This window comes from Bacillus rossius, chromosome 16 (genome assembly GCF_032445375.1).
Source record: "Bacillus rossius redtenbacheri isolate Brsri chromosome 16, Brsri_v3, whole genome shotgun sequence".
NCBI classification, from domain to species: domain Eukaryota; kingdom Metazoa; phylum Arthropoda; class Insecta; order Phasmatodea; family Bacillidae; genus Bacillus; species Bacillus rossius.
The window spans coordinates 36,793,284-36,820,881 of NC_086343.1; the positions used below are offsets into that span (position 1 = coordinate 36,793,284).

A 27,598-nucleotide genomic window follows, 5' to 3' on the forward strand; every position below is an offset into this window, starting at 1 on the left:
CAGTACACACAGGAAACTAAACGTACACACAGTACACACAGGAAACGGAACGTACACACAGTACACACAGGAAACGGAACGTACACACAGTACACACAGAAAACAGAACGTACACACAGTGCACACAGGAAACTGAACGTACACACAGTACACACAGGAAACGGAACGTACACACAGTACACACAGGAAACGTAATGATCACACATACAGTAGCGGAAACACACAGGCTTAGTTGGAAATCAGAATACAAGAAATAAAAAACATTAAATATTTACTTTCAATATTTTATTACTTCTCAACATTACACAAATACAAGTAAAAGAAGCCATTATTGTATGTAGCCAGCTTTCCTCAGTTCTTTGAGTATGAAGGATATTTCTTTGATGCACAGATAGTTTCCTGCACAAAGCGAGCCATGTAGAAGTCTTAGCCGGTCAACCAATATGTTTGGATCTTTCCATGATGTGTAATATATCTCTTCTACCACCATCTTACTTGCTTGTTTATTATAAATACTTTTAATATCACAATCATCCCAGTGATCATAATAAGCATTATGAGATTTATTTATTATAACACGACGTTTCCATCGTTTCGGTCTCAGGACATCGCCACATTCTTCGATCTTGTCAGCTCTAGGTGCTTCATCACAGTCTATGCCTTTGTCAACAGCCTCAGAGTCACTGTAACAATCACTGTAGAAGATATCCTCTTCACCCAGATTACCGTATGAATTCGCTATCAATGATGTCGAAGTGTCTTCATCGTCTTCATGCTTCGTTTTTAGGAGTCCACCATTTTTACAAAGAATGGAGGATCTACTGAATATAGGCTTGAATGTATTCTCACTTTTCACGGTGTTGATACTTCCATTAGTTTCAGTCTTCCCGAAGACATTAGCATCCTTCAATTTATGTTCTTCCTCACGATCGGGTGAGCTAATACCATCACGCTCAGGACAAGGAAAATTATTGTCATAATGCATATCACTCTTTTTTAGTCTAGTGGATCCATCGGTGTCCTCTATGCCGTAAGTAGTCTTGACTTTACATTTTCTACCATGTCTTTTTAAGCTGTCAATTCATGTTAACAACCTGCTACAACGATTACAGCTTAACATGTTGCGTAGTGGGTTTCAAGCACAATCATTCTCCTCATGACATCTAGCATTCCTTCTCATGACAAAATCCTTGCCACAGTATCTACAGCGGCTTCCTTCCGATTCAGCTATAGATAACAAACCACGATCCGTGGTAGCTTCTGTGACTAATGTTAGATACAAACTGTCAGTTTTCTCCAATTGGAACCATTTCTTAAATAGAGTTTTTGAAATATTTCATCAGCGAGAGTTAAGTTATCTAATGCAAAGCAAATTGATGCAAGTAGTTCCGGCTGTCGTCAACAGATGGCGCCACGTGTTGCTTGCAGGTAAATAATATATATTTCATTAAGGTGGGATGCGGAACGCTCACTATCGATCGCAAAGGGAGGTTGGCTTCGATAGTATCCAAGGAGAAAAAAGTTCGTCCTTCCTGCTAGTGCTTCTCAGATTTCTCACGGTCCACAATCTTGGATTACGACGTCACAGCGGCCATTTTGGATGGGTGTGACCTTGACCTTTGACCGAAACCGCAGGAATGATCGCAAGCACACGGATTAATCAATCAAAATATAGATAAGAATAATCAGGAGCACACAGAGAAAACCATCATAATATTGGCAAGAATAATCAGGAGCACACGGAGAAAACCGCCACAAGTTTTCTTTGATATCATTAAAATACAAAAAAAATTAATAAAAAATAAAAACGAAAAAAAAAATTCAAACATTCTGGCTTGTACTAGAACTCTATCTTTGCTCAACAATGAGAAGTTTACAAGCTAGCAGAATGTTTGAATATTTTTCGTTTTTATTTTTTATTAATTTTTTTTGTATTTTAATGATATCAAAGAAAACTTGTGGCGGTTTTCTCCGTGTGCTCCTGATTATTCTTGCCAATATTATGATGGTTTTCTCTGTGTGCTCCTGATTATTCTTATCTATATTTTGATTGATTAATCCGTGTGCTTGCGATCATTCCTGCGGTTTCGGTCAAAGGTCAAGGTCACACCCATCCAATATGGCCGCTGTGACGTCGTAATCCAAGATTGTGGACCGTGAGAAATCTGAGAAGCACTAGCAGGAAGGACGAACTTTTTTCTCCTTGGATACTTTCGAAGCCAACCTCCCTTTGCGATCGATAGTGAGCGTTCCGCATCCCACATTAATGAAATATATTGTCACGATCCACCTTCAGAGGGGGGGGCGAGAATCGTAGCTCTTTACATAGAAACAACTCGCTTGGCATCAACTAGTCTTAACTTCATAAAATACTTTACTGTACCTAGGATCATAGGTTCGTCATCCCGTACAGGATGTCTGGTGAGATCTGAACTAAGGAGATTTTGCAAAATAACATAATACTTAATTAAAATTATTTTATTCTTAAAGTCAAATACTCAACATCATTTTAAAGAACATTTAAATAGCGGGATTACAATTTAAAACAATAATCTCTTTACTTCCTTAACGATTGAACGACCTTACAAGAGAGAGAATGAGAGAACTTCACTAAACACTTCCCTAGTCCTTCCGAATACCTCAAATCATAATTAATACTTAAAATTAAAACAAAGATAAGTCCATACTCACATTTTCCGAAAAGCCTTTCTTGATCGATTACTTTAAAAAAATAACGTAGGGGCCTCTCCTGCCCTTGAAATCCCGAACGAACATTACATTTTAAAAACTATGACGCGTGACCCCTGACGAGGGCCATAGCCTCCGCCCGAAAGCTTGACGACTACATTATGACCTAACTTAAATTAAACGACTCGTGGCCTCTGGCGTCGACCATAGCTTCCGCCCGAAAGCTTGAATTCCTACATCACGAACGAACTAACAACTCGTGACCACAGGTGAGACGCATAGCCTCCGCCTGAGTGAGCCCCGAGTCACCAATCACTTGCGCTTAAATTCGCGCGCCCTGCCGCGCCTACCATAACAAAAGCTCGTTATTGAAGTCAAATTTACTAAACAACTAACTAGAACATCTGGGAAGACTACCCCCCCTCTACCCCAATGTGCAGGCCACACCGCGCGGCTTGTTACGACAGCGCGCCCCAGTAACTGCGGCCCGTGGCTGCGCCAGCGTGCGGCCAAACAAACAAACAAAATTCTGCAAGCCCGCAGCGCGCCGCGCCGGCCCCGTGCCCCAATTACATGGTCACGCCACTTGCGCTGACGAGTGAACAGAGCAGCCAGCCCAGAGTCCCGTCAGTAAAGTCCCTAAATTTGATTTCAACAACCCTGCAAAATTTCAACCCGCGACATAACCCTCCCCTCACAGAGCTCGAGCCCCATCGAGCTACCTCAAAATTACAAATTGTCTTTTTCCATTAAACCATAACTATAAATTCCTCATTTCACAAAAATAATAATTTTCTTAGTTCCTTGCTGTCTGAACATACATCTAGATTCTGCATAAGATTTATTTTAAAACAACAAGTATTCATAAAATTAAATGTAAAACTTTTATCTGGTTTGTTCTCACAGGAACCTTCAGAGGCTCGAGTTCTCAATTCTAAAAAAATTGTTCTGTTAGTGAAGCTCTCTTTACAAATTAAATTACTGTTCTTAGTTTCTCAGTATTCGTTAAACAATGTGCAAATTCTTGATAATTATTATTATTTTTTTTTTTTCGGTTTCCGTTTATTACCATACTTCTTTCGTTCTTCAAAAAAAATTAAGTGTCCTTACAGTGTTTCAATTAATTAAACTCTTATCTCGTGAAGGTTGGTGCAACTCCTCGAAGTCAGTGTTGTCGAGAAGAGTAGCTCCCTGGGCTGGCCATCAGCAAACACCACTCAACTCCAACAGCTACTGGACTGGCTTCCAGGGCAGCTCACAACTTCTCCCCACATCTGCTTCGGAGTTGTGCCATCCTCATCACGAACAGATTACAATTCTGAAACATCATCAACAGGCATTACCATCACGCCTGACAAATACAAAACTAACTACTAAACTGCAATCGATGGGCAAGGATGCAAACACACAAAAAAATAAAATTAATTAATTCAACTGCTAACATAAAGTATCCCACCCTTAGCATAATCTAATCAGGCAAATAATTTGATAGGAAAAACTTAAGGAAGGGAAACATGACCTCCAATAATTTTCCCTAACTCTTGAGTCTTGATCTTCTCTATACAGCAAATAGTCCCCACGAAGTAACTGGGTTGAAGGTCAGTTCACATGACCCACCCATAACCTCTTCTACTCTTCTTTTCTTCTGGGGGCAACCACAATGCCCACCAATCTCTCTCCATGGTGCCGAACCAGCTATCCCATGAGAGTAAACAACGTAGTCAATAGAAGCGCAGAGGGGAAACACCAATCTCTGGCTTGTCGAGTCATAAAACTGCTTTATCTTCTTCTTCTTCTGAGTAAAAATATCTGACTAACCTTGCTTCTATTCTTCCAAACAGTAAAAGTTCATCAGGTATCTTCATAAAAAAACATTCTAACTAATAATAAGTCTTCTTTTTCTTCTTTTTTTTTTCTGTTAGATGTAATAGAAGGCCATGTTAGGGAGGTTATAGGGAAAAAGAGTGGCCAATTCCCACCCCATCACCCACCTAGATCATGACTAATTAACTTTTAAACTTTCTATTTCAAACAAATAAAAAAAAAACATTTTTTTTTATTCAAACTTTTAAACTATAATTACTTTTACTTCATAACCTCAAAAGCTAATCAATAATTCTAAATGAAATTGTGATTTACTGCATCCTTGTTCCATCCGATCTGTTTGTTTATAACCTTTCTTGTAAAGTATAAAATTTTCAAACATTACTAATTCAAAACAAATTTACATTCTGGTGTCCTTCGAGTTACAATTAACTTTACTATTTCTTAGCTTGAAATAATTTAAGTTTTCAGAACTATTTCATTGTCTAATTCACAACACTTAAAAATCAACTCAAAACAACAAATCATCAAAATCAATAAGATCATCTGACCTACCTATCAGTACTGTGAACTTGAACTGTTCGTACACATTTATAATAAGCTATTGTATTTAAATTCCAACCTAAATAAGGTTTAAAAAAAACTACTAATCCCTCTGTAAATTAAGAAAATTAACTTTAAAAATTAAACTTAAGGTATTAGTTCTTTTTGACAGCTACCACAACTCACTAGTTCCATTACATTACTATAACCTAAAAAGTTCTGTAAATAATGTTTATAACAAAAAAAAACTCCAGTTACTGTCTTCCATAAAAAAAATAAAACTTTACATGACCTTATTAATCTCCACTTGTAAGTCCATGGCTGCCAGCTTTCTCTTCTCTTGAATCTTCAGTCTTGGCTCTTGTTTCAGTGATCTTGTATCTTGTCTCTCGAACTCTTGTCATCTTGTAAACTGGACTGCTGCTCAGCTCATCTTAAGGAATCTGTAACAGTTTCAAAAATACATGTTAATTTAAATTACATAATTCCTGTTCTTTGGTCCTAAAAAAAAAATTGTATTATTAGTACACATTACCCTGAAACAACATTATTATTCATTGTTTATTACTTAAAAAAAATGCTTTACCATAAAATCCTTTTTTGTTCTTTTCATTAGGCCTATTTATTTTCCTTCTTCTTAATTAAATTCTGCTTCAAATGTTAATCCTAACTTAAGACCTACCATCTATTTATTATTCATTACCTACATTATTTATGTTACCCTAAAATTCCCATAAGTTTCTAATACTTCCTATCAAAGACATTCTCTCTAAAAAAAAATTTACTTGTGACTCTTAACTTAACAAACTTAAAAAAAACTTTTACACTAGACTTAACTTATTATTCATTCTTAGTTACTAAATTTCTATATGTAAACTTTAGTACTTACAAACAAAAACTGCCTATTTCTCTCTACCTCTTAATCTCTTTCAATTATTACAATAATAATGTTACCTTGCATCTTTAAACTTTCTTCTTTTCAATTAAATTAGACATCTCATAACAATAAAAATTCTGCCTATACTCTTCTTATGGGTGTCCAACCCAACAACAAAATTTCAAATTCTCAAGTTTCCTTATATTTAAATTATGCAATGCACATAACCTCTGTGGTGCCTGTACCCTTTTAGGCCTACCACCTTCTCCTCTCACAGCATGACAACTCTTATTCCTCGGGGTCTGTATTCACTGTTCCAAATCAAATATCTCAAAAAAATTAAAAACAAATTTATTATTTTAAGAAAACAAAAATTTACATTGAATTTACTATGGAGCCTGGAAATCTTAATGTCTCACAGCAGCTAACATGACTAAATCCCATGGAACCCCAGGTTTACATAACCTGTGCCCAAAAATTTAAGCATACCAGGCTTTCTCTGCACTGGTTTTACAGCATCACACACTATTTAGGGCCCCTGATCTGCCATCAGTCCCAAGGAGTTTTCCCACAACCCCTCTCTACACAAGCGCCTACCGCATTCCTCTCAATTGGCTATCGGTTTTACGGCATTCTTTTGGGATCCGACCATCAAGTTAGGGCTAATCGAACACTAAACCTCCATACTTCCAAACTAATGTAAATCAATTAAATTTTCTCTGTAATTTCTTAAAATCCAAATAAAAATTATTCAAACATGCCCAAGAAACTTTCAAAAAAAAAATTCATAATCTTATCTTCAAACCCTTAAAATAAAAATAAATAGATTACTCTGTTTTCTCCTTAATAACTGTAAACTGTCAACAAATATTATGTCGTAAATTTAACTATGCTTACTGACTCTAAATCATAAAATCTCATTCGTCCTAATTAATAAACAACCAATTTCCTTGAAATCTCACTGTATCTCTCATACTCAAACTCCACTGGCTGAATATCTCAATAAATTCAAAAACAATTATCTAAACTCTTAAAGAAACTCCTCCCCAATTATTCAAATTACTTCACCTTATTTTATTTCATTACTTAAAACACCTTACTCAAAAAAATTAATTAATTATCTAGCTATCTTCCATTATTATTTATTTACCGAACAAACTTTCTCCTAAATTAATTTAGTAACATTCAATTTCACATTAGGCAAGTACACTAACTCTCTACAGCAATGTTTCTCATTTCCCTCCTTCCTAACTGAATCCAATCTTACTTAACCTCCAGGGAATTTACCTCACAAAATAACCAAATTCACTGTAGTGCCTATCTGCTATAGGCCCACTACACAGGGGGCTCTAACCCCACCAACAAACTTCATTGAAATGGTACCCTATCCCATACAGGATAGCCACTTCGGTACTACCATGGGGAACTCCTGCCCCAAACTACTCACAACTCTCAGGATTCTCCTGACCCTTAATTCCGTAGTCAGCCCATCTCCTATGGTCTGCGCTACAATTCCCTTTCTTCCCAGGGACACAACGCCTCACCTTAGGGTCCCTCGCCCTAATGAAAACATTAATTTTGTCTCTCTGTTCTTTTGGAGTAAATTCCCTCTACACACAAAATCTAGCCTTCCCAGTTTTCTCAATGCTTATCGATTTTATAGTGTACCTCCTTAATAATGTTTACAAATCCCAAAAAAATATTTTTAAAACCGAGGTAGAATTTAACTAACAAAAACATAAACAACTTACAACGAAACACTTCTAGCCTATACATCATACACTTCTTAAAATAAATTACTTACATACTGAAAGTTCCTCTTCTTCTAAAACACACTTAAATTTAAATTTATTTAACCAATAGTCTATTTTCTTATCGCTAAGTTACCGTACAGCTGATCAAAACAAGGTCACGGCCTGTCCACGTCTCCGTATGAGCCCGTGACGTCACCGAATTCCATCAGGTGCGCCAACCCTCGCTTGCGGTTCCTCCGTTCTCCGCTAGGTCTCAGCACCTCCCCGTCACGTGTTCATTCTGCCACGTCCACTGACGTGTCGTTCTGAAACAACTCTCAACATTTTTCTAATTAAAACAAAACATCACTATAAATTCTATAACTCTCTTTTACATAAACTCTCGTTTTCTCTTTAATTCCTTTCTAACGTTTATCCTTCCCTCGACTGATTTAATTCGTACGTCTCGTCTCCTACGCGCACGAAAACAAAACAAACTTCTCTTGAAAATAATTCCTATTTACGACAAAAAACTTTATTTTAAATTATAATTCTCTTAACCTACAATCTTAAAATGAACTTCAATTAAATTAAACCACTTGCATTATCTCTAATAAGCATTTAACTTATAACGTATTCTCCTCACGTAATAATCCCCGATATAAATCTACAATAAATTCAACGACTTAAAACAACTTATCACTATAAACTTTATCCTTACAAGTATCCTCAAATAAACATCTGTTACGTCAAAAAAAAAATCTCAAAGACTTCCTCCACTATAGACTAAAATTCCGTAATCCTCTCCTCAAGTAAACTCTTAATAACCTGCTATCAGAAGCTGAAACTAACTTAATAATAAACATAAAAATCTACCTCTCTCTCTCTCCAGAAATAGAACCTATCCGGCGAACTCTACCATTTCTATCACGTGCACCTACCCGGCGCCTCCACCATTTCTGTCACGATCCACCTTCAGAGGGGGGGGCGAGAATCGTAGCTCTTTACATAGAAACAACTCGCTTGGCATCAACTAGTCTTAACTTCATAAAATACTTTACTGTACCTAGGATCATAGGTTCGTCATCCCGTACAGGATGTCTGGTGAGAGCTGAACTAAGGAGATTTTGCAAAATAACATAATACTTAATTAAAATTATTTTATTCTTAAAGTCAAATACTCAACATCATTTTAAAGAACATTTAAATAGCGGGATTACAATTTAAAACAATAATCTCTTTACTTCCTTAACGATTGAACGACCTTACAAGAGAGAGAATGAGAGAACTTCACTAAACACTTCCCTAGTCCTTCCGAATACCTCAAATCATAATTAATACTTAAAATTAAAACAAAGATAAGTCCATACTCACATTTTCCGAAAAGCCTTTCTTGATCGATTACTTTAAAAAAATAACGTAGGGGCCTCTCCTGCCCTTGAAATCCCGAACGAACATTACATTTTAAAAACTATGACGCGTGACCCCTGACGAGGGCCATAGCCTCCGCCCGAAAGCTTGACGACTACATTATGACCTAACTTAAATTAAACGACTCGTGGCCTCTGGCGTCGACCATAGCTTCCGCCCGAAAGCTTGAATTCCTACATCACGAACGAACTAACAACTCGTGACCACAGGTGAGACGCATAGCCTCCGCCTGAGTGAGCCCCGAGTCACCAATCACTTGCGCTTAAATTCGCGCGCCCTGCCGCGCCTACCATAACAAAAGCTCGTTATTGAAGTCAAATTTACTAAACAACTAACTAGAACATCTGGGAAGACTACCCCCCCTCTACCCCAATGTGCAGGCCACACCGCGCGGCTTGTTACGACAGCGCGCCCCAGTAACTGCGGCCCGTGGCTGCGCCAGCGTGCGGCCAAACAAACAAACAAAATTCTGCAAGCCCGCAGCGCGCCGCGCCGGCCCCGTGCCCCAATTACATGGTCACGCCACTTGCGCTGACGAGTGAACAGAGCAGCCAGCCCAGAGTCCCGTCAGTAAAGTCCCTAAATTTGATTTCAACAACCCTGCAAAATTTCAACCCGCGACAATATATTATTTACCTGCAAGCAACATGTGGCGCCATCTGTTGACGACAGCCGGAACTACTTGCATCAATTTGCTTTGCATTAGATAACTTAACTCTCGCTGATGAAATATTTCAAAAACTCTATTTAAGAAATGGTTCCAATTGGAGAAAACTGACAGTTTGTATCTAACATTAGTCACAGAAGCTACCACGGATCGTGGTTTGTTATCTATAGCTGAATCGGAAGGAAGCCGCTGTAGATACTGTGGCAAGGATTTTGTCATGAGAAGGAATGCTAGACGTCATGAGGAGAATGATTGTGCTAGAAACCCACTACGCAACATGTTAAGCTGTAATCGTTGTAGCAGGTTGTTAACATGAATTGACAGCTTAAAAAGACATGGTAGAAAATGTAAAGTCAAGACTACTTACGGCATAGAGGACACCGATGGATTCACTAGACTAAAGAAGAGTGATCTGCATTATGACAATAATTTTCCTTGTCCTGAGCGTGATGGTATTAGCTCACCCGATCGTGAGGAAGAACATAAATTGAAGGATGCTAATGGCTTCGGGAAGACTGAAACTAATGGAAGTATCAACACCGTTAAAGGGAGAATACATTCAAGCCTATATTCAGTAGATCCTCCATTCTTTGTAAAAATGATGGACTCCTAAAAAGGAAGCATGAAGACGATGAAGACACTTCGACATCATTGATAGCGAATTCATACGGTAATCTGGGTGAAAAGGATGTCTTCTACAGTGATTGTTACAGTGACTCTGAGGCTGTTGACAAAGGCATAGACTGTGATAAAGCACCTAGAGCTGACAAGATCGAAGAATGTGGCGATGTCCTGAGACCAAAACGATGGAAACGTCGTGTTATAATAAATAAATCTGATAATGCTTATTATGATCACTGGGATGATTGTGATATTAAAAGTATTTATAATAAACAAGCAAGTAAGATGGTGGTAGAAGAGATATATTACACATCATGGAAAGATCCAAACATACTGGTTGACCGGCTAAGACTTCTACATGGCTTGCTTTGTGCAGGAAACTATCCGTGCATCAAAGAAATATCCTTCATACTCAAAGAACTGAGGAAAGCTGGCTACATACAATAATGGCTTCTTTTACTTGTATTTGTGTAATGTTGAGAAGTAATAAAATATTGAAAGTAAATTTTTAATGTTTTTATTTCTTGTATTCTGATTTCCAACTAAGCCTGTGTGTTTCCGCTACTGTATGTGTGATCATTACGTTTCCTGTGTGTACTGTGTGTACGTTCCGTTTCCTGTGTGTACTGTGTGTACGTTCAGTTTCCTGTGTGCACTGTGTGTACATTCCGTTTTCTGTGTGTACTGTGTGTACATTCCGTTTCCTGTGTGTACTGTGTGTATGTTCTGTTTCCTGTGTGTACTGTGTGTACGTTTAGTTTCCTGTGTGTACTGTGTGTACGTTCCGTTTCCTGTGTGTACTGTGAGTACGTTTAGTTTCCTGTGTGTACTGTGTGTATGTTCAGTTTCCTGTGTGTACTGTGTGTACGTTCCGTTTCCTGTGTGTACTGTGTGTACGTTCCATTTCCTGTGTGTACGTTCCGTTTCCTGTGTGTACTGTGTGTACGTTCAGTTTCCTGTGTGTACTGTGTGTACATTCCGTTTCCTGTGTGTACTTTGTGTACGTTCCGTTTCCTGTGTGTACTGTGTGTACATTCCGTTTCCTGTGTGTACTGTGTGTACGTTCCGTTTCCTGTGTGTACTGTGTGTCCGTTTAGTTTCCTGTTTGTACTGTGTGTACATTCCGTTTCCTGTGTGTATTGTGTGTACGTTCCGTTTCCTGTGTGTACTGTGTAATCATTACATTTATTGCGTGTAAATTGCATGTATTGCGCGTACATTGCGTACATTACGTGTTGAAGCTGATGGAGCTGTTGGAGCACTTGCAGCTAATGGTCAATTGAAGCATAGGAGCAAAATGTAGATGGATCTGATGACGTGAATTGTAGCTCTTGGAACCTGGCGTATATTGGAGAGATCGATATTTTTTTCGATAAAATGATTCTCTTTTTTAATTTGTAGATTTGACTAGCGTATTATTCCATACGGTGCATGTATATAAGCGAGTCCTATACAGCAGGTCGCTCAGTTTGTTACTGATGTTATCGGTGTAAGGATCACCTAGTTTGTTTCTTCTGGTGCATTCATCATGCATTACCTGTTCTTGCGAACTCGATGGCATCTTTACCGACTTTAACGACGAACTCGGAGTGTGTACCATCGTCTACGGGAACCTTGACGACAGCTACGACGGAGAAGGAGCAGATTCCGTTGACAACCACGGCGACAACACTGGAGGAGACTTCATTAGGCTCGATACCACCAGCAGAAGAGACTTTAATGCCGGTAGTGTTGGCTGTGCAGGAAAACTCGACGAACTTCGTTTCAGCCTCAATGGAGACTTCAATGGATGCCGAATCGACAACAACTAACGAACATCGGTGCTGTTACTGTGACAAGATTTTCTCAAACAGCAGCAATGCTCGACGGCATGAGAAGAGAGAATGTGCCAAAAACCTATATCGTAAAATGATTGTTTGTGAGAAATGGCATAAGCAGTTTGCCAGAAAAGATAATATGAAAACGCACATGAAGACATGCAAAGGTCCTGCTGTTCGGCAGAAAGTAAAGGTTTCGGTGCAACAGTGATGCATCGATGTTCATAAGATTATGCCTGGAGATGTCGCAACTGCGGCAACGTCAGTATCTGGATCGGGTCTGAAAGGCTCGTCTTCATCAGCAAGGTATCCTTGCAGCTACTGCGATATGTCGTTGACTTCTTCTCATGTAGCACGAAGACATGAGAGGAGTAAATGCAAGAAGAATCCATCTCGCATGAAGTTCCGCTGTGATGAGTGTCATGAATGGTTTACACGTATTGATAGTTTGCGACGGCATGTGAAAAAATGCAACGGTAAAGTCCGTGTGTCTACTGAAGAACTACCTGTAGAAATTTCGACTCCTCGCTTTAGATTGGAGACTCGTAAGCGTACAAGCAAGAAAACTAATGTGCAGCAACCGATTGCTATAACGTCTGGACATGAAAATAAACCTAATACTGTGTTCGGTGCATTACAAGTGAATGATAATGGGTTCTACTTGGCGCAGTCTGCATTTCGTGGAAAATTGAAATATTACTATTATATAAAATACGTTAGGTGAGTCAAAAGACATTTGTAATTTTCTTGATGATATCAGAGAGGACATAATCAATCAGCTTACTGATGATGTAGCAACAAACGTCCATCAAAATATAACTTGTGGTTGGACTGTATATATGGAAAGCCGTATCCATTCGAAGACGAAGTGAGGAAGTGTGCATTCAAGACATCGGCTGCAGTAATTTACAGTTCTGACGATGTGAAGCAAACTGTTAAAAACGGTATCCAGAAACTCTGTCAAGAAGAGGAGGACTATGTCTGTAAAGGTTCTGGTTGGTCTCTGTCTAGTATAAACCGATTGGAGCTAAGAATTAGTCATTTCACGCCTATGCAGGGCTTTTGTAAGTGATCCTGTAGTAAAATATAGATTTTGTAATAAAATTTATTTTGTGAAAGAATTTGTGATGTTTTATTTACGAACCTGTCACTATTATGTTAAATTTTTGTTATATTTATTTTTTCTTTAGCATCCAGAATCGTACCAAGGACCTAAGTCGATCTAATTAATCATTTTATTGGTTGCAAAATTTATTTAATGAGTTTTGAACTTTTTCCTGAATTTCTAGCATTGAAATTACGAATTTCTAGCATTGAAATTACGAATTTCCAAGATGGCGTACATGATGGCTTATAAAATGATGGTAGTAGAGGATTTTAAGCCTCTTTAAGAATTTTGAACATGGTTTATTGAAATTATTTTTTTACATAAAATTTAACATTATTGCATCGATCGAGTATCGAACCAAGGACAGGAACTGATCGAATCAATATGTAAATTAATGAGTGATTTATTTAATTAATTATGGATTTTTTCCCGAATTTCTAGCTAAATAATTACACGACTCCAAGATGGCTGCCATAATGAAACATGCAACATTAATAGGATACAATATGGCGGTCATAATGTAAAGTGTAACGATAACATCGTACTCAACCGAGATGGTGGGCATAACGAAACAAGCAACAATTAAATATAATCCAAGATGGCGACCATAACGATATGTTCAACAGTGGTTTTAAATTATAATTTATTTAATTTTTATTATTTAATTCGATTAGTTATTTTTTTAATTATTTTTAATTATTTTCCCGTTTTTCTAACATAAAAATTATTTATTTTCAAGATGGCGGACATGACGGTTAGGTTAGGTAAGGTAAGGTTAGGTTAGGTTAGCATAGATTAGCATATGGATTAGGTTAGGTTAGGTTTGGTTAGCATAGATTAGCATATGGATTAGGTCAGGTTAGGTTAGGTTAGGTTAGCATAGATTAGCATATGGATTAGGTTAGGTTAGGTTAGCATAGATTAGCATATGGATTAGGTTAGGTTAGGTTAGGTTAGCATAGATTAGCATATGGATTAGGTTAGGTTGGGTTAGGTTAGGTTAGCATATGGATTAGCATACGGATTAGATGACGTCATCAGGTTGGTAACATCGAGGGTCGCAAGGCTAAAGGTCAGGGTCGAATTTCAATGTCAGGGTCTAATTTCAAGGTCAAGGTCAGATTTCAAGGTCAAGGTATAATTTCATGGTCAAGGTCAATATTCAAGGTCATAGTTAAAGGTCAAGGTCAAATTTCAAGGTCAAGGTCAATGTTCAAGGTCAAGGTCAAATGTCAAGGTCAAGGGTCGAGGTCAAGGTTCAAGGTCAATGTTCAAGGTCAAAGTCAATGTTCAAGGTCATAGTTAAAGGTCAATGTCAAGGTTCAAGGTCAAAGGTCAAGGTTCAAGGTCAATGTTCAAGGTCAAAGTCAATGTTCAAGGTCATAGTTAAAGGTCAAGGTCAATGTTCAAGGTCGGATCCTGGATCCTCCGCCTGGCCTTGAACCCCCCATTTCCAACTACTGTAACGGGACATTTTTTCGTGCGTACATGGCTGATGAACGTAACGGGACACTTTTTCGTGTGTGCATGGTCGAAGGAAGTGACATAATCCCCGAAATCCCCCTCCCTCCTCCCCTGCCCCAGAATGAACCAAATACATCTACTTTCGCATACTTGCACACTCGCATACATGCACACTTGCATACTTGCATAATAGCATTCTTGCACACTTGCATACTTTCACGCTTGCGCACTTGCATACTTGCATACTTGCATACTTTCACACTTGCATACATGCGAAATAGAATTATATCACTCGAGTACATGCATGTACCTATAAATTTTTTGATCTGCGACTTCATAAAAAAGAGTTTCCCATACATAATAATATAATAAGAAAGAAGTTTCACTTTTGTCGCGCGTGGATTCCAAGCACTTTTTTTTTATATAATTGTATTAAAAAAGAAAATTAATTGTCACACGAAAATCCCGGGGAAAAGTGGACTTTTTATAACTCTAACATTTACACACAGAAATTTAAGTAAATATTTGGCTTGAAAAAAGAAAGCTGAAAATATAAGTTTTGGTATTCATTTAATATTTTTAATAATTGGTTTTTAAGTCACGTATAAATGTTATTAATTACACAAAACAAACGTGACAAGTTTGTATGAAGGAAATGCTTGCAAAAACACGTGTGAGAACCGGGATTAAATATAGACTACTTTAAATCACAATTCCTGGCGCTTTTGTGTTTATGAAAGGCATGTCGAGCTATAATGGGGAGGATATACATTATTTTAGCCCACTAAAGATTTTAAAAAATTCATCCAAAATAACATCTTTGTAAATAGTATCGCTGTAATGTTTTAATGTCTTACCTTTTTTAACACTGGAAAGGTGGGTTCGGACCCAGGAACCACCCCTGCCTAGTCCCTGGTTTGTCCTTGCATGGTCCTTTTATAGTCCCTGCCTGGAACCTGGCTAGTCCCTGCCTAGCGCCTGGCTAGTCCCTGCCTGGTCTATGGCTATTCCCTGCCTAATCCCTGGCTAGTCCCTGCCTGGTCTATGGCTATTCCCTGCCTAATCCCTGGCTAGTCCCTGCCTGGTCTCTGCCTAGTCCCTGGCTAGTCCCTGCCTAGTCACTGGCTAGTCCCTGCCTAGTCCCATGGCTAATCCCTACCTAGTTCCTGGCTAGTCCATTTCTAGTCCCTGCCTGGACCCTGGCTAGCACCTGCCTGGCGTCTGACTAGCCCCAGCCTAGTCACTGGCTAGTTCCAGCCTAGTCCCTGGCTAGTCCCTGCCTAGTTCCGGCCTCGTCCCTGCCTAGTCCCTGTCTTGTTCCTGGCTATTCCCTGCCTGGTCCCTGGCCAGTCCCTGGATAGTCCCTGCCTAGTCTCTGGCTAGTCCCTGTCTAGTCCCTACCTAGTCCCTGGCTAGTCCCTGCCTAGTCCCTGTCTAGTCCCTACCTATTTCCTGGATAGTCCCTGCCTAGTCCCTGGCTAGTCCCTGCCTAGTCCCTGCCTAGTCCCTGGCTAGTCCCTGCCTGGTCCCTGGCTAGTCCCTGGCTACTTCCTGCCTAGTCACTGGCTAATCCCAGTCTAGTCCCTACCTATTTCCTGGCTAGTCCCTGCCTAGTCCCTGCCTGGTCCATGGTTAGTAATTGCCTAGTCCCTAGATAGCCCCTGCCTATACTCTGCGAGGGCCTGAGGTATTTACTTTCATGGAGGTCCTCAGGAAAATTTCAAAATTTATTTCTTTAAAACCAATTTTTAAGCCAACTTGGAACTTTAGTTTTTACAGTAGTTTTTGCTAATAGATCTAAAAGAAATTTTGATATTATTTCCTGATAAATTATCCTCGGTTCAGTTTTATAAATGCCTACGACCATTTCCCGGTGGAATCGCGTAATTATACGAGGCAATAAAATATGAACTCATGAATTGAAATTATTGGTATTGGCCAATACTTTAATTTACATGCTAATGAAATTTTGATTTTCCTTTTCCCATTAATGTCTACGTTACAAAAAAAAACACTAGACAACGAGTAAAACAAAGATGGGAAAACATCGGCCAGCTCGGTGAGTTCTTTCAATTCGTCCGACATGAGCCGCCCAGAGCATTACGATTACAGTACTTGAACTACAATTCATGTTAAATCATATGTATGTTGGCTACAAAATTAGAAAATAAAATTCCTTTCATGAGCTTAGAAGTGTGTGCTAAGCATGGTAAATAATATGTCATTCCCACCAAGAAAAGTAAACAATGGGCAAAATGGTGCACTCCTGCTATTAATTATGTTAAAATTTAAAGTACCATAATAATTATTCACTAATTTTCAAAACATTATTTTTTTCTAATGAGTTTTCTTGGCTTACGAGGTTTAGCTGCGTCGAAAGCAAAGACTGCTTTCTAGACAACGAATGTAAAAGCCAAAAATATACACCATTTATTTAAATTTAAATTTTTAGGTGCATAGAGTTAAAAAAAAATAATAATTTTTTTTCTTTTTGATGCTCTGACTATTAAGGTGTTGTTTGACTGTCGGTATTAGTCAAGAGCGTACGCAGAATTTCGTTGAGGAGGGCGGGGTGATAACCACTTTGCCCGCTGTTTGCTTTCAATTTGTTTCCTTTGGTTGGTGTGAATATTAGCTAAATTTTTAAAGATTTTTTTAAGATTTTGTTGGGGAGTAGGGGAGTATTTATGCTCTCAATTACCACCCTTTTTTATACAAGCGCCTGGTAATAGTTACCAGCTTCACCCAACACAAGTAGACACTCGTCTCCATTAAGCTGGCAGTATTTGAACACCAGTGCTCTTGTGGACCACTGGCTGAGGGTCGAACATGGCCTGGTCCGGTTGCAGTGGACATGCCCAAGGTGTTGGCGCTGGCGGAGAAGCAGATCCCGACGTTCGCCGGCGCCAAGTACACCGACACCGACATGCAGACCGGCGCGCACTGCCTGCGCGTCCCCAACACCAGCGTGTTCCTCGGCTGCGACAACGTGAGTGCACCGCTGACTGCCTGTCCATACTCCCTCCCGCATCCTGTCCACACTCCCTCCCACTCCTCTAACTTCTGGGTCAATCTCCTCCCACTTCCGGTACAGACTCCCTCCCACCTCCGGCCAAGTGTCTCCCACTTCCAGTCCAAACTCCCTCCCACATCCTGTCCAGACTCCCTTCCACATCCTGTCCAGACTCCCTCCCACATCCTGTCCATACACTCTCCCACTTCCAGTCCAAACTCCTCCCACTTCCAGCCAAGTGTCTCCCACTTCCAGTCAAGTGTCTCCCACTTCCAGTCCAAACTCCTCCCACTTCCAGCCAAGTGTCTCCCACTTCCAGTCCAAACTCCCTCCCACTTCCGGCCACGTGTCTCCCACTTCCAGTCCAAACTCCTCCCACTTCCGGCCAAGTGTCTCCCACTTCCAGTCCAAACTCCCTCCCACTTCCGGCCAAGTGTCTCCCACTTCCTGTCCAAACTCCCTCCCACTTCCGGCCAAGTGTCTCCCACTTCCAGTCCAAACTCCTCCCACTTCCAGCCAAGTGTCTCCCACTTCCAGTCCAAACTCCCTCCCACTTCCGGCCAAGTGTCTCCCACTTCCAGTCCAAACTCCTCCCACTTCCGGCCAAGTGTCTCCCACTTCCAGTCCAAACTCCCTCCCACTTCCGGCCAAGTGTCTCCCACTTCCTGTCCAAACTCCTCCCACTTCCGGTCAAGTGTCTCCCATTTCCTGTCCAAACTCCTCCCACTTCCTACAGTCCAAACTTCTCCCACTTCCAGTCAAGTTTCTCCCACTTCCAATCCAAACTCGTACTCATTTCCGGTCAAGTGTCTCCCACTTCCTGTCCAGACTTTTTTTCTGCTTCCGGTCCTACTACCTTCCACTTCCGAGTTTTAGGATTGAATTTATGTCCTGGTAAAAGAACAAAATTTAAAATAGGTTTACGGAACTCAAGGCACAGGGAACTGTTGTCTTTCTCTGATAGTCCATGGCTGCTAGTAAAATATTACACCAGGGCTCCGCTGTGCTCTGGGCTGTGCACATTCGCGCATTCGTTTCTGTCTGATTGTTGTCAATTACAGTATTTGCTGTTTTCTAACCATACTGTCTGATACTTTTCTGTCACAGAATGCCACGTTCCACTTGTCTCATGAATTTGGTTCACAAGATTATACATTGAGTGCACCACGGTAGATGCTATGAATATTTATCTTGGCTTTACTTGAGAGATTTATACAAAATTAAAATACGTCATATTGGAATTATGATAGTTAATTTTTTAATTTAATTATGAATTTAATATTATTTTTATTTAATATTGTTAGTTTCATGTCTGTACATGTTTATCATATTTATTTACATTTTTTTAAAGCAAAATAACGGGGGGGGGGGGGGAAATACTACAACTTATAGTGTCCAAATAAAATGTTTCTTTGGAAATAATTATTCCCGCGCGAATTTAACAGCTTGTGTGTTCTCGTCATGCTTATCATTAGCGAGGATTGTTCGTGGCGGCAGATGCAGATGATGCTGTCTGAGCTCAGAGGTCCCAAGTTCGCCAGCTGTGGTCAGACAGAGCCGCTCCACGCGACCGTAACATCGGCACCTGACGTCACAGGTCTCGCGAACCAATCAGCCCCGGTGACAGCGTGCATGTGGCGGGCTCTCTCTCTCTGGTTGGACGCGCGAGCGGCGAATCACGAGCGCTACTGTCCTGGTCGCAGGTGCTGGCCGGGGCGTTCGCGCTGGGCTTCGACTCGGCCATAGCGACCACCCTGAACATGGTCCCGGGCTACGGCACCGCCATCTTGGACGCCGTGGCGAAGAGCGACGTGGCGCGCGCCCGCCAGGAGCAGGCCAAGCTCACGGACGCCATCTTCGCCATCTCCAGGAACGGTCAGTGCGCGAAACTGTCCTGTTTGTCCCCGTGACTGGGGTCTGGGGGTGCGGAATCCCTCCAACCGGGTTGTTTTAAAAACTACTGTCGTATCCGAGCGGCGAGTATTTCTATTAGGCGGCGATGTTGCGGGTAAGCGAGTGAAGTTTCAAGCAATAACTTTACTCCTGTAATACTATGTTCCCTTTTATTATACTCTGCATCGGTGTTGTCTTACAATAATCATAAACTTCTTAATTTATTATTAAGCTTGATAATGGCAGCCAAGCCATGGTGGTTGTGAAGTATCTACCTTAACTGCTTCCAGTATTCTGAAAACTCTAACTAATCATCGCGCTTCCTGCCAAACGCTCGGACCCTGCTTGGTCCCTACTTTACGACTATTCTCCTCCAGCTTCTACAAAAAGACTCTCTCTACCCCGATAGCTTCCTCTGCCTTTATTCCTACTCTGTCTCAACCCTGTCACCAGGAGGTCAGTTCCTGCCCTGGTTCTGTAAACACGGTTGCTCACATGTTTGTACTTCCAGGCCAAGAGGCTGTGTGTTATTCACCCAAGTTCCGCTACTGGTTCATGGTACATTTCCTGTTTTCCCGTGGCTTCAGGCTCCCGCGGATAAACTATTGACTCTGTACACACTCAGTCATCACGACAGTATCCGCCCTGGCTTCGCTTGCCCGACAGCCCAAGTAGTTAATACATTAACTAAAATTAATACACATAACTCAATACATACAATAAAAGTTTCACATATATCACACTACCATTTGATTTTTAATTTTTTTTTTTTTTTTTTTTATTTTTTTTTTTTTTTTAGCCTTTTCAGACTATTTTCACAAAAAAAATCACAAAATAATTGCTAACATTATCTATTCACCCTAACATATTCATTGTTAATTACTCTAATCAATAACCAAAATATTGGTAAAGTTCCGACGTTTCGGTCGACATTGCAGTCAATCATCAGGGAGCAGTTACCTACAGTTAGGTAACTGTGTAGGTAACTGTTCCCTGATGATGGCGACTGCAACGTCCACCGAAACGTCGGTGTATTATTCGCCAAGGACACGGCTACAACCCAGAAGCCAAGCTACTACTACACGGTCGGGTCTCCCGATACGAGAGAGAGAGAGAGAGAACTTCACTGTCCCGCCTCAGCCTGCACTCGTCGTCAATGCCAGAGTCGTGTGACCCCCAGCTGTTCGGGAAGCCTTCTCTTCACAGACGAGAGAGCCAAACGCCCGATCGTGCATCTTCGGTTTTTTTTTTGTTCATTGTAAATAAATATCGTGGTGTTGATAAAAGGAAAGACCATAAACAAGGCAACGGCATTTATTTGTACGCCGCCATATTTTTCGTTTGCCGTGTGTCTGTGAATGTTTATTTTGGACAACTCATGATAACTAATGGTCAATTAGGTTAGGTTAGCTACATTTTAAATACTTTAAAACATTGTGGACGGTTGATTTGGTTAGGATAGCTACATCAAAGATAATGTGAAATCATGTAAACGGTTTCCTAGCCCTGGATAGCTACATATTAAAAAGTTATTTGCTAAGCAACCATAAAATGATTTTACAGTATTTTTAATGTAGCTATACTTACCTAATATAACCAACCATCCACAATGTTTTAAAGTATTTATAATGTAACTAACCTATCCCAATCGACCGCAAAATTTAATGCCACACCGGTTTATACGAGATAGAACGGCGTATGACGTATGAGTAAGCAACATTACACCTGTTGTGGTACGGAAAAAAAAGCGAGCATGAACTTCGGGTGTGGTTCTCTGGTCTGTGAAATGAAGGCTTCCCCAGCTGTTCCCGTCTGGCCTTGAAGCCGGGGTCACGGGGTTCCCCTCGCCACCACCCCCCCCCCCCCATCTTCCCAGGTGTTAGCCGGAGTCACACTTCGCGGTTGAACTAGAGCTGTTGCACAGTTTCCACTGGCTTATTTCTTACGAGTCACTTGTTTACATGTTCAAAAAACTAAGTTTACTAGAAACTAAACTGAACTGAAACATCTATCATTCCCACCAACAAAATGAAAAAACTTTAAATCAGACGACGAACAAGATGGTTCATCCCTCCCCCCCTCACCCTTGGGAAAATAAAGTTCTAAACATACATACTCTTGTAAATGTTCGATATTGATAAATTCACTTGACAGACCGGCGCGGCGTCGCGTACTCAAAGAAAAGCGGTCGAAAGAATATTCTTTCAAAAAACCGCCGCGGGAGTTAGAGCCGCAGTTGCAAACACCGGACCTGTTAGCTCGACTCCTGGCATAGTCCCACCGGGATTCTCAGCAGGTGGGTAACGTGGCGGACGTTTATGTGCTCGTGATACTCCCTCCCCCCTCCCCACTCCATCTCTAACTAGCCCGATGTTAACGAGGCCTTAAGGGGCCCGCCTCGTCAGGGGTGTGCGAGGCGGGATGATAAGCGCGACGCTCGCTGGTGCTTCTAGCGCGGTGTCGCCTCTGGACTGGCGCGCAGTCTTCTCGTCGTCACAGGATCACTCTGAAATTTGAGCAGTGACCGTAACATTATAGGCCTATAAATGAAGATAAAGTTGTATTGAAATTCCCTTAAGTGCTTTCAAGAAACTGTACTGGTTGTTTTACGTCTAAAAATTACTCTGAAAACAAGCGTTTTAGCCATTTTAACTCTTCTAAAAATACAGCTTAAAAACTTAATCCGAAATGAAAAGTACTTTGCGGCCTTCGGGGAACTCTTAAATGATTTTCGTAAGTAGACCCCACTCGGATATCTCGAGTAGTTTTGGAATCGCGTTGTTTTTCCTGAAGCTCTGCACACCGCGTGTGTGCCCGGGCAGGCGGGGGCCTTGAGGCCTTGTCTAGGACGCCATGTTGATGTTTTTGTTTTTCAATATTAATTTTTTAAAGGGCTTTTTTTAATGTTAACTTTATACCTCATTTTGAATTTGTTTCTCTGCCACAATTATGTTCAAGACATACATGGGTGTGAAAAATTGGGCGTCAGATATTTTTGAAGTCTTGTACGCATTTTATTATACCCATCATACACCTCTAAGTGAATATCTGTTCAAAATATTAGTCACAGAACAAAAAATACACTGGATATATAAAGTTAAAATTTTATGAATAGATGTAAAAAGTGAAAAAATCAACATGGGCCTTAACCAATCCAAGCATATCTCTTGAAGCCCCGCCTGCTAGACGCACGTACGGAGTGAAGGGCTTCAGAAGCAACCACGTGATTTAACATCTGTTAAGGATTATCAGTGTTTCCGTAATTTTTTAACTGCATTTTTAAAATAGTTAAAAGGAAAAATCATGTGCCATTGGTAGAGACCTGCAAAATTCGGGGGTGAAATGACCTCCAGGATAGACTCTACTACACTCTACACACTCGGGCAAATGCCACCTGTTCACTGGCTGCTGACTTGTGAGTCGTCTCGACTGAGTGTGTGTGATTCGACACTTCTTTGAGCGAGGGTCTCTAATTGGCCCTCATTAATCCAGATTAACAGTGAACCAGTGGTAGAAGCAGCGCTAAGGTATATTTATTTGAATTATAGCATATCACGAAATGAATTCGCTAATTTTGCAGGTCTCTAGGCATTGATAGAGACTGGAAAAATTCGCGCTTTGAATGACCTCTAGGATAGAATCCACAATCCCCTACACACTCTGGCAAATGCCACCCGCTCATTGGCTACTGTCTCGTGACACCTGTCAACTGGGACGCTTGCGATTCGATACTTTTTTGGTTGAAGGTTTTTCATTGGCTCAAAGTCCTTCAGATAAACTGTGAGTCAATCAGAGGAGTAAAATAAAGGTACAATTGTTTAGATTCTATTATATAGTGAAATGAAAACGCGAATTTTTCCTGTCTCTAGCCATTGGAATAATTTGTAGACAAATTATGGTCACCACTCAAATTCCATCAGAAATGTCCAGACAGGGATTTTGAAGCTGGGTTCATCGACATGTCTAACCACTGCGCCACCCTGTTCCATCTCACGCCACGCGAATTGCAGAACTGTCCAGCTGCAGACCAGAACACAGTCTTTCAATCGGTGTACGGCGGCAAACTTGTCAGATGGCAGACACAGCCAATACCAGGTCAGGGATCTTCCACAGCCAGTCAGACACGCGATAAGCCGACTTCCGCAGTTAGTTGGATGCACACCGGCTTACGGTGCGAGGGGTTCTGTGTTCGAGTCCCAGGTGAGGCATGGGTGCTAATGTACGTACGGCAATTTTATTGATATGATAATAAAAAGGCTTTGAATAAGAAACAAAATGACCCAATGGCCGTTGGCGCACAGATGTAGGCCAAACAGCATATAATAAAAAGACACGTGACAATTAGTGCAGTCTTGTGAAACCAATGACAGAGAATGTCAACATTAAAGGTGCCATCGTGATATTTTGCTCCTGTGAGATCATTTCTGGACTGTTTAAGCAAAAGAATATAAGCCAAAAGATTTTTTTTTCAGGAAAGGCTTGAAATTTTTTTTGTTTTGGCATTACACTCTAATTAGTTTTGTAAGTTTTGTGAATAGCGTATTTTTAAACTACATTTCTAAACATTTATTAATATAAAATGACGATTTTTTTCCAATTTTTAACTTTTTATTTTAGAGAGTCTAGATTTATTCTGTAGCCAAATGTTGGCCCAGTATAGACATAAATCGTGAAAGCCCCACAGCTGTAGCTGTGTTGATTGTGGACACAATTCCCGGCAGACGAGGAAACGACAAATGAAGCAAAAGCATCCAAACTTCATTATTATTCCTCCACTTCCGACAGCAAGCCATAACTAAAGCTCTTGTCATCATGCACACAGCAATTATACTTGTGCCTGTTAACATCTTGTCAGAAGCAAAGCAGTTAAAGAAGGCAACTCAACAATGTCTCGTTGACTTCAAGGTCGATAAGAGACACACACAGGCACTTTGACTACTTCGAGGTTTGAATGTCCGGAGGACCACTAGAGAAAGTTGTGACCAATAATTTACCAAAGTAGGTGCTTGATCCAAAAATATTTTTACCGGGTTTCTTCCCTCTTACTTAATGTAAAACTTTTCAAACCCCACAATTTTAAAAAAAAATCTAAAGATTGTTAATGTTACTGTGGCCATAGCTGTAAACTTTATCCGTGTGTATTGCATTAAACTTGCAAGGCTTCCTAAGCATTATGTTAACAATATACTTGTAATTTTCATCTTAGCAAGATAAACCCAAGCATTAAATAAAATCTGGAAATTACAAGACCACAAAGATCTTTGTAGGGGTCTGTGAGTGCTTGAAAAATTTTCGACATTTGTAAATAATTTGATATTGGATTATTGACATTTCAAATTGTGTGTATGTACTTTTTATTTGTTACCAACATACATCCTTACACAATATGGGACTAATTCACAGGAAAAAAAATGAGAAAGATGATTTATTGAGAAATTTAGACATTTTTTCTGTAAGATTATTCACCCATTGTTTTTATATCTAACAAATCATTGATAATTATTTAAAAGTATAAAATCAGTTACATAACAAAAATATTTCAAACTTACAATTTTACCAGTTTAAGAAAATTAATTTCCAGGTTTTTTTTATTAGTTTCCTTCATTTTGCATCTCCTTGTTTTGGTTCCAGTTAAATTCCCCCTTTTTAATTTTACTGTAGCTTAGGTGTATTTTTTCTTGGACTCCTGTGTGAAGCGTGAATAAAAAATTTCACTGTATGTTCAAATTTGATTCGGAAAATATTTTATATGCGTAAATATTGTAACATTCTAAATTCAATTTGAATGGAAAAAAAGGGGCCGGTTCTTGCACGCTCGGCTCAGGCGGAACGTGACAATGAGTCATGCTTTTTCGTGCGTGCAGCCGGCGTTCATCGATTTAGAAGACGTTATCACGTCAAAAAATTGAACTATGTTAAAATTTTATTCGGAAAACATTTTATATTCATGAGTATTGTAATATTCTAAATTCAGTTTGAATGAAAAAAAAAAATTGGTTGTCTGTATAGTCGGTTTACGGACGATAGTTTAACGTGACAACGTCATAACAAAACATTGATGAAACGATTGCATACTTTTATGAATAAAATTGAATAATTTTTTATTGAGTTATCACTATTTTGTATGGATACAAAGAAGGAGTGAAATGAAATCTACAATTTAATTGATAAATTTACTTTTATTTGCACTCATTAATTCAAATATGTTTATTACTTTAACGAATTGATTATTTTAACTATGACTTTTATAAGTACATGTTTGCTATTTAACTTCTTCCAATATGTGTTATTCTGTTAAGGATAGGACGATGATAGGAAAAGTAGGAAAGGAATGGGAGTGTTTCAAGTTTAATGTGCCTCGAAAAAGTAAAATCGATGGTTGTTCCAATGGAGTGGAAGAGAGATAGATGCGGCGCAAGCGTACAATGAGCGTAACGGGAAACAGCGTAACGGGACAATGAGTCATCCTTTCTCGTGCGTGCAGCTGGCGTTCATCGATTTATTAGACGTTGTCACGTCAAAAAAAAAGCTAGTATTGGCAGAGGCCTGCTCCCGAGCACACACGAGGAGGGCCGCTGGCTGTTGCAGGCGGCTGGGTCAGCACCATGAAGGTCGCCATGAACCTGCTGACGGACATCGACGTGGGCGGGCCCCGCCCCCCGCTGCGCCCCCTCACCCAGGACCAGGTGCAGCAGATGAAGGGCGAGCTGAAGGGCCTGGGACTGCTCTAGGGCCCGTGCAGACACCGCGCCTCCCCTCCAAACACAGTGCTTCTGGTCGGGGGTCCCCCTTATATGACACACAAGAATATTTCATCTCGTTAATTACAAAGCTTTACAATTCAAAAATGGAGACAATTGTATTAAAACTCTGAGATGTTATTTCTTAAGGAAATTAGTCATCCTAAAATGTTGAAATTGTGCAAGCGATAGTAATCAAAACGATTTAGGCCAAAAATAACTTTTTAACAGAGCTTTATGATCAATATAATTTCATTTACGAACATTCGGTACTATTTCTGTATGTTGCTTATTGCACATAATAAGAAGCTATCTTGTTATCTCCTATGTCAGAAATGTTAACTGCGATAAGACTCTCAATATTGTGTAACTCTTAAGAGCCAAAGAATCTGCCATGATAATGTAACAAGGTCATACCTCGGTTACACACGGCAAGCACCTACGGTAAAACACTTTGGGATTGGAGTATGTTTAATGCCTGCTATGAAACTGTCTTCCACAAAGTTGCTTTCCTATTACAGCATTATTCTTACCAAAACCTATTTTACTCCCATTTTTTTTAAAACCATATATATTCAAAAAGACAAAGGGTTCCTTTACATACTGTATCGCTGCAAATGTAGGGAAGGTAAATTTTGTAAAATATTCTGCAGAATCATTTAATATGATAATAAAAGTTTGTAACTAAGTGAAATGTGTTTTCTTTAGTGTCTTATCAATACATGTTTGCTATTAAAGTTGCCACACATTTTCTCTTTATTCACATGGTTTAAAAAAGAAATCTCACATTCAGTAGATTGTTAATGATTTACAGTAGGTAAGTATAGTATGTATGAGGGCACCGGAGGACGGAGGGGGATTAAGGGATTATGTAACTTCCTTCGACCACGCACACACGAAAAAGTGTCCCGTTACGTTCATCAGCCATGTACGCACGAAAAAATGTCCCGTTACATGTAGATGGAAATAGCCGATTCTGGGACAGGCGCAGGATCCAGGATCCGACCTTGACCTTTGACCTTGACCTTGAACCTTGACCTAAAACCTTGACCTTTAACTTTGACCTTGAAATTTGACCTTGACCTTTAACTTTGACCTTGACCTTGAAATTTGACCCTGACATTGAAATTCTACCCTTGACCTGAACCCTGAACTTTGACCTTGACCTTGAAATATGAC

The 27,598-nt window shown here is 40.0% G+C and overlaps 1 protein-coding gene and 1 long non-coding RNA gene across 2 annotated transcripts in view; one reads left to right on the forward strand and one right to left on the reverse strand.

Moving 5' to 3' along the window:
• The window catches only part of LOC134540250 (N-acetylneuraminate lyase-like), an 85,655-nt gene extending 58,548 nt beyond the window's left edge, over positions 1–27,107 (forward strand). The window contains exons 6-8 of the mRNA XM_063382871.1: positions 17,623–17,762; positions 19,490–19,661; positions 26,268–27,107. Of these exons, the coding sequence (XP_063238941.1) occupies positions 17,623–17,762; positions 19,490–19,661; positions 26,268–26,410 (455 nt within the window). The 3' untranslated portion in view covers positions 26,411–27,107. The remainder of the gene's footprint in view (positions 1–17,622; positions 17,763–19,489; positions 19,662–26,267) is intronic.
• Positions 3,729–7,992, reverse strand: LOC134540251 (uncharacterized). Its single transcript, XR_010076433.1, has 2 exons — positions 7,737–7,992; positions 3,729–5,498 (listed from the first exon to the last, which is right to left on the reverse strand). It is a non-coding gene; the product is annotated as an uncharacterized LOC134540251 (long non-coding RNA).
• Positions 27,108–27,598: the final 491 nt, after the last annotated feature.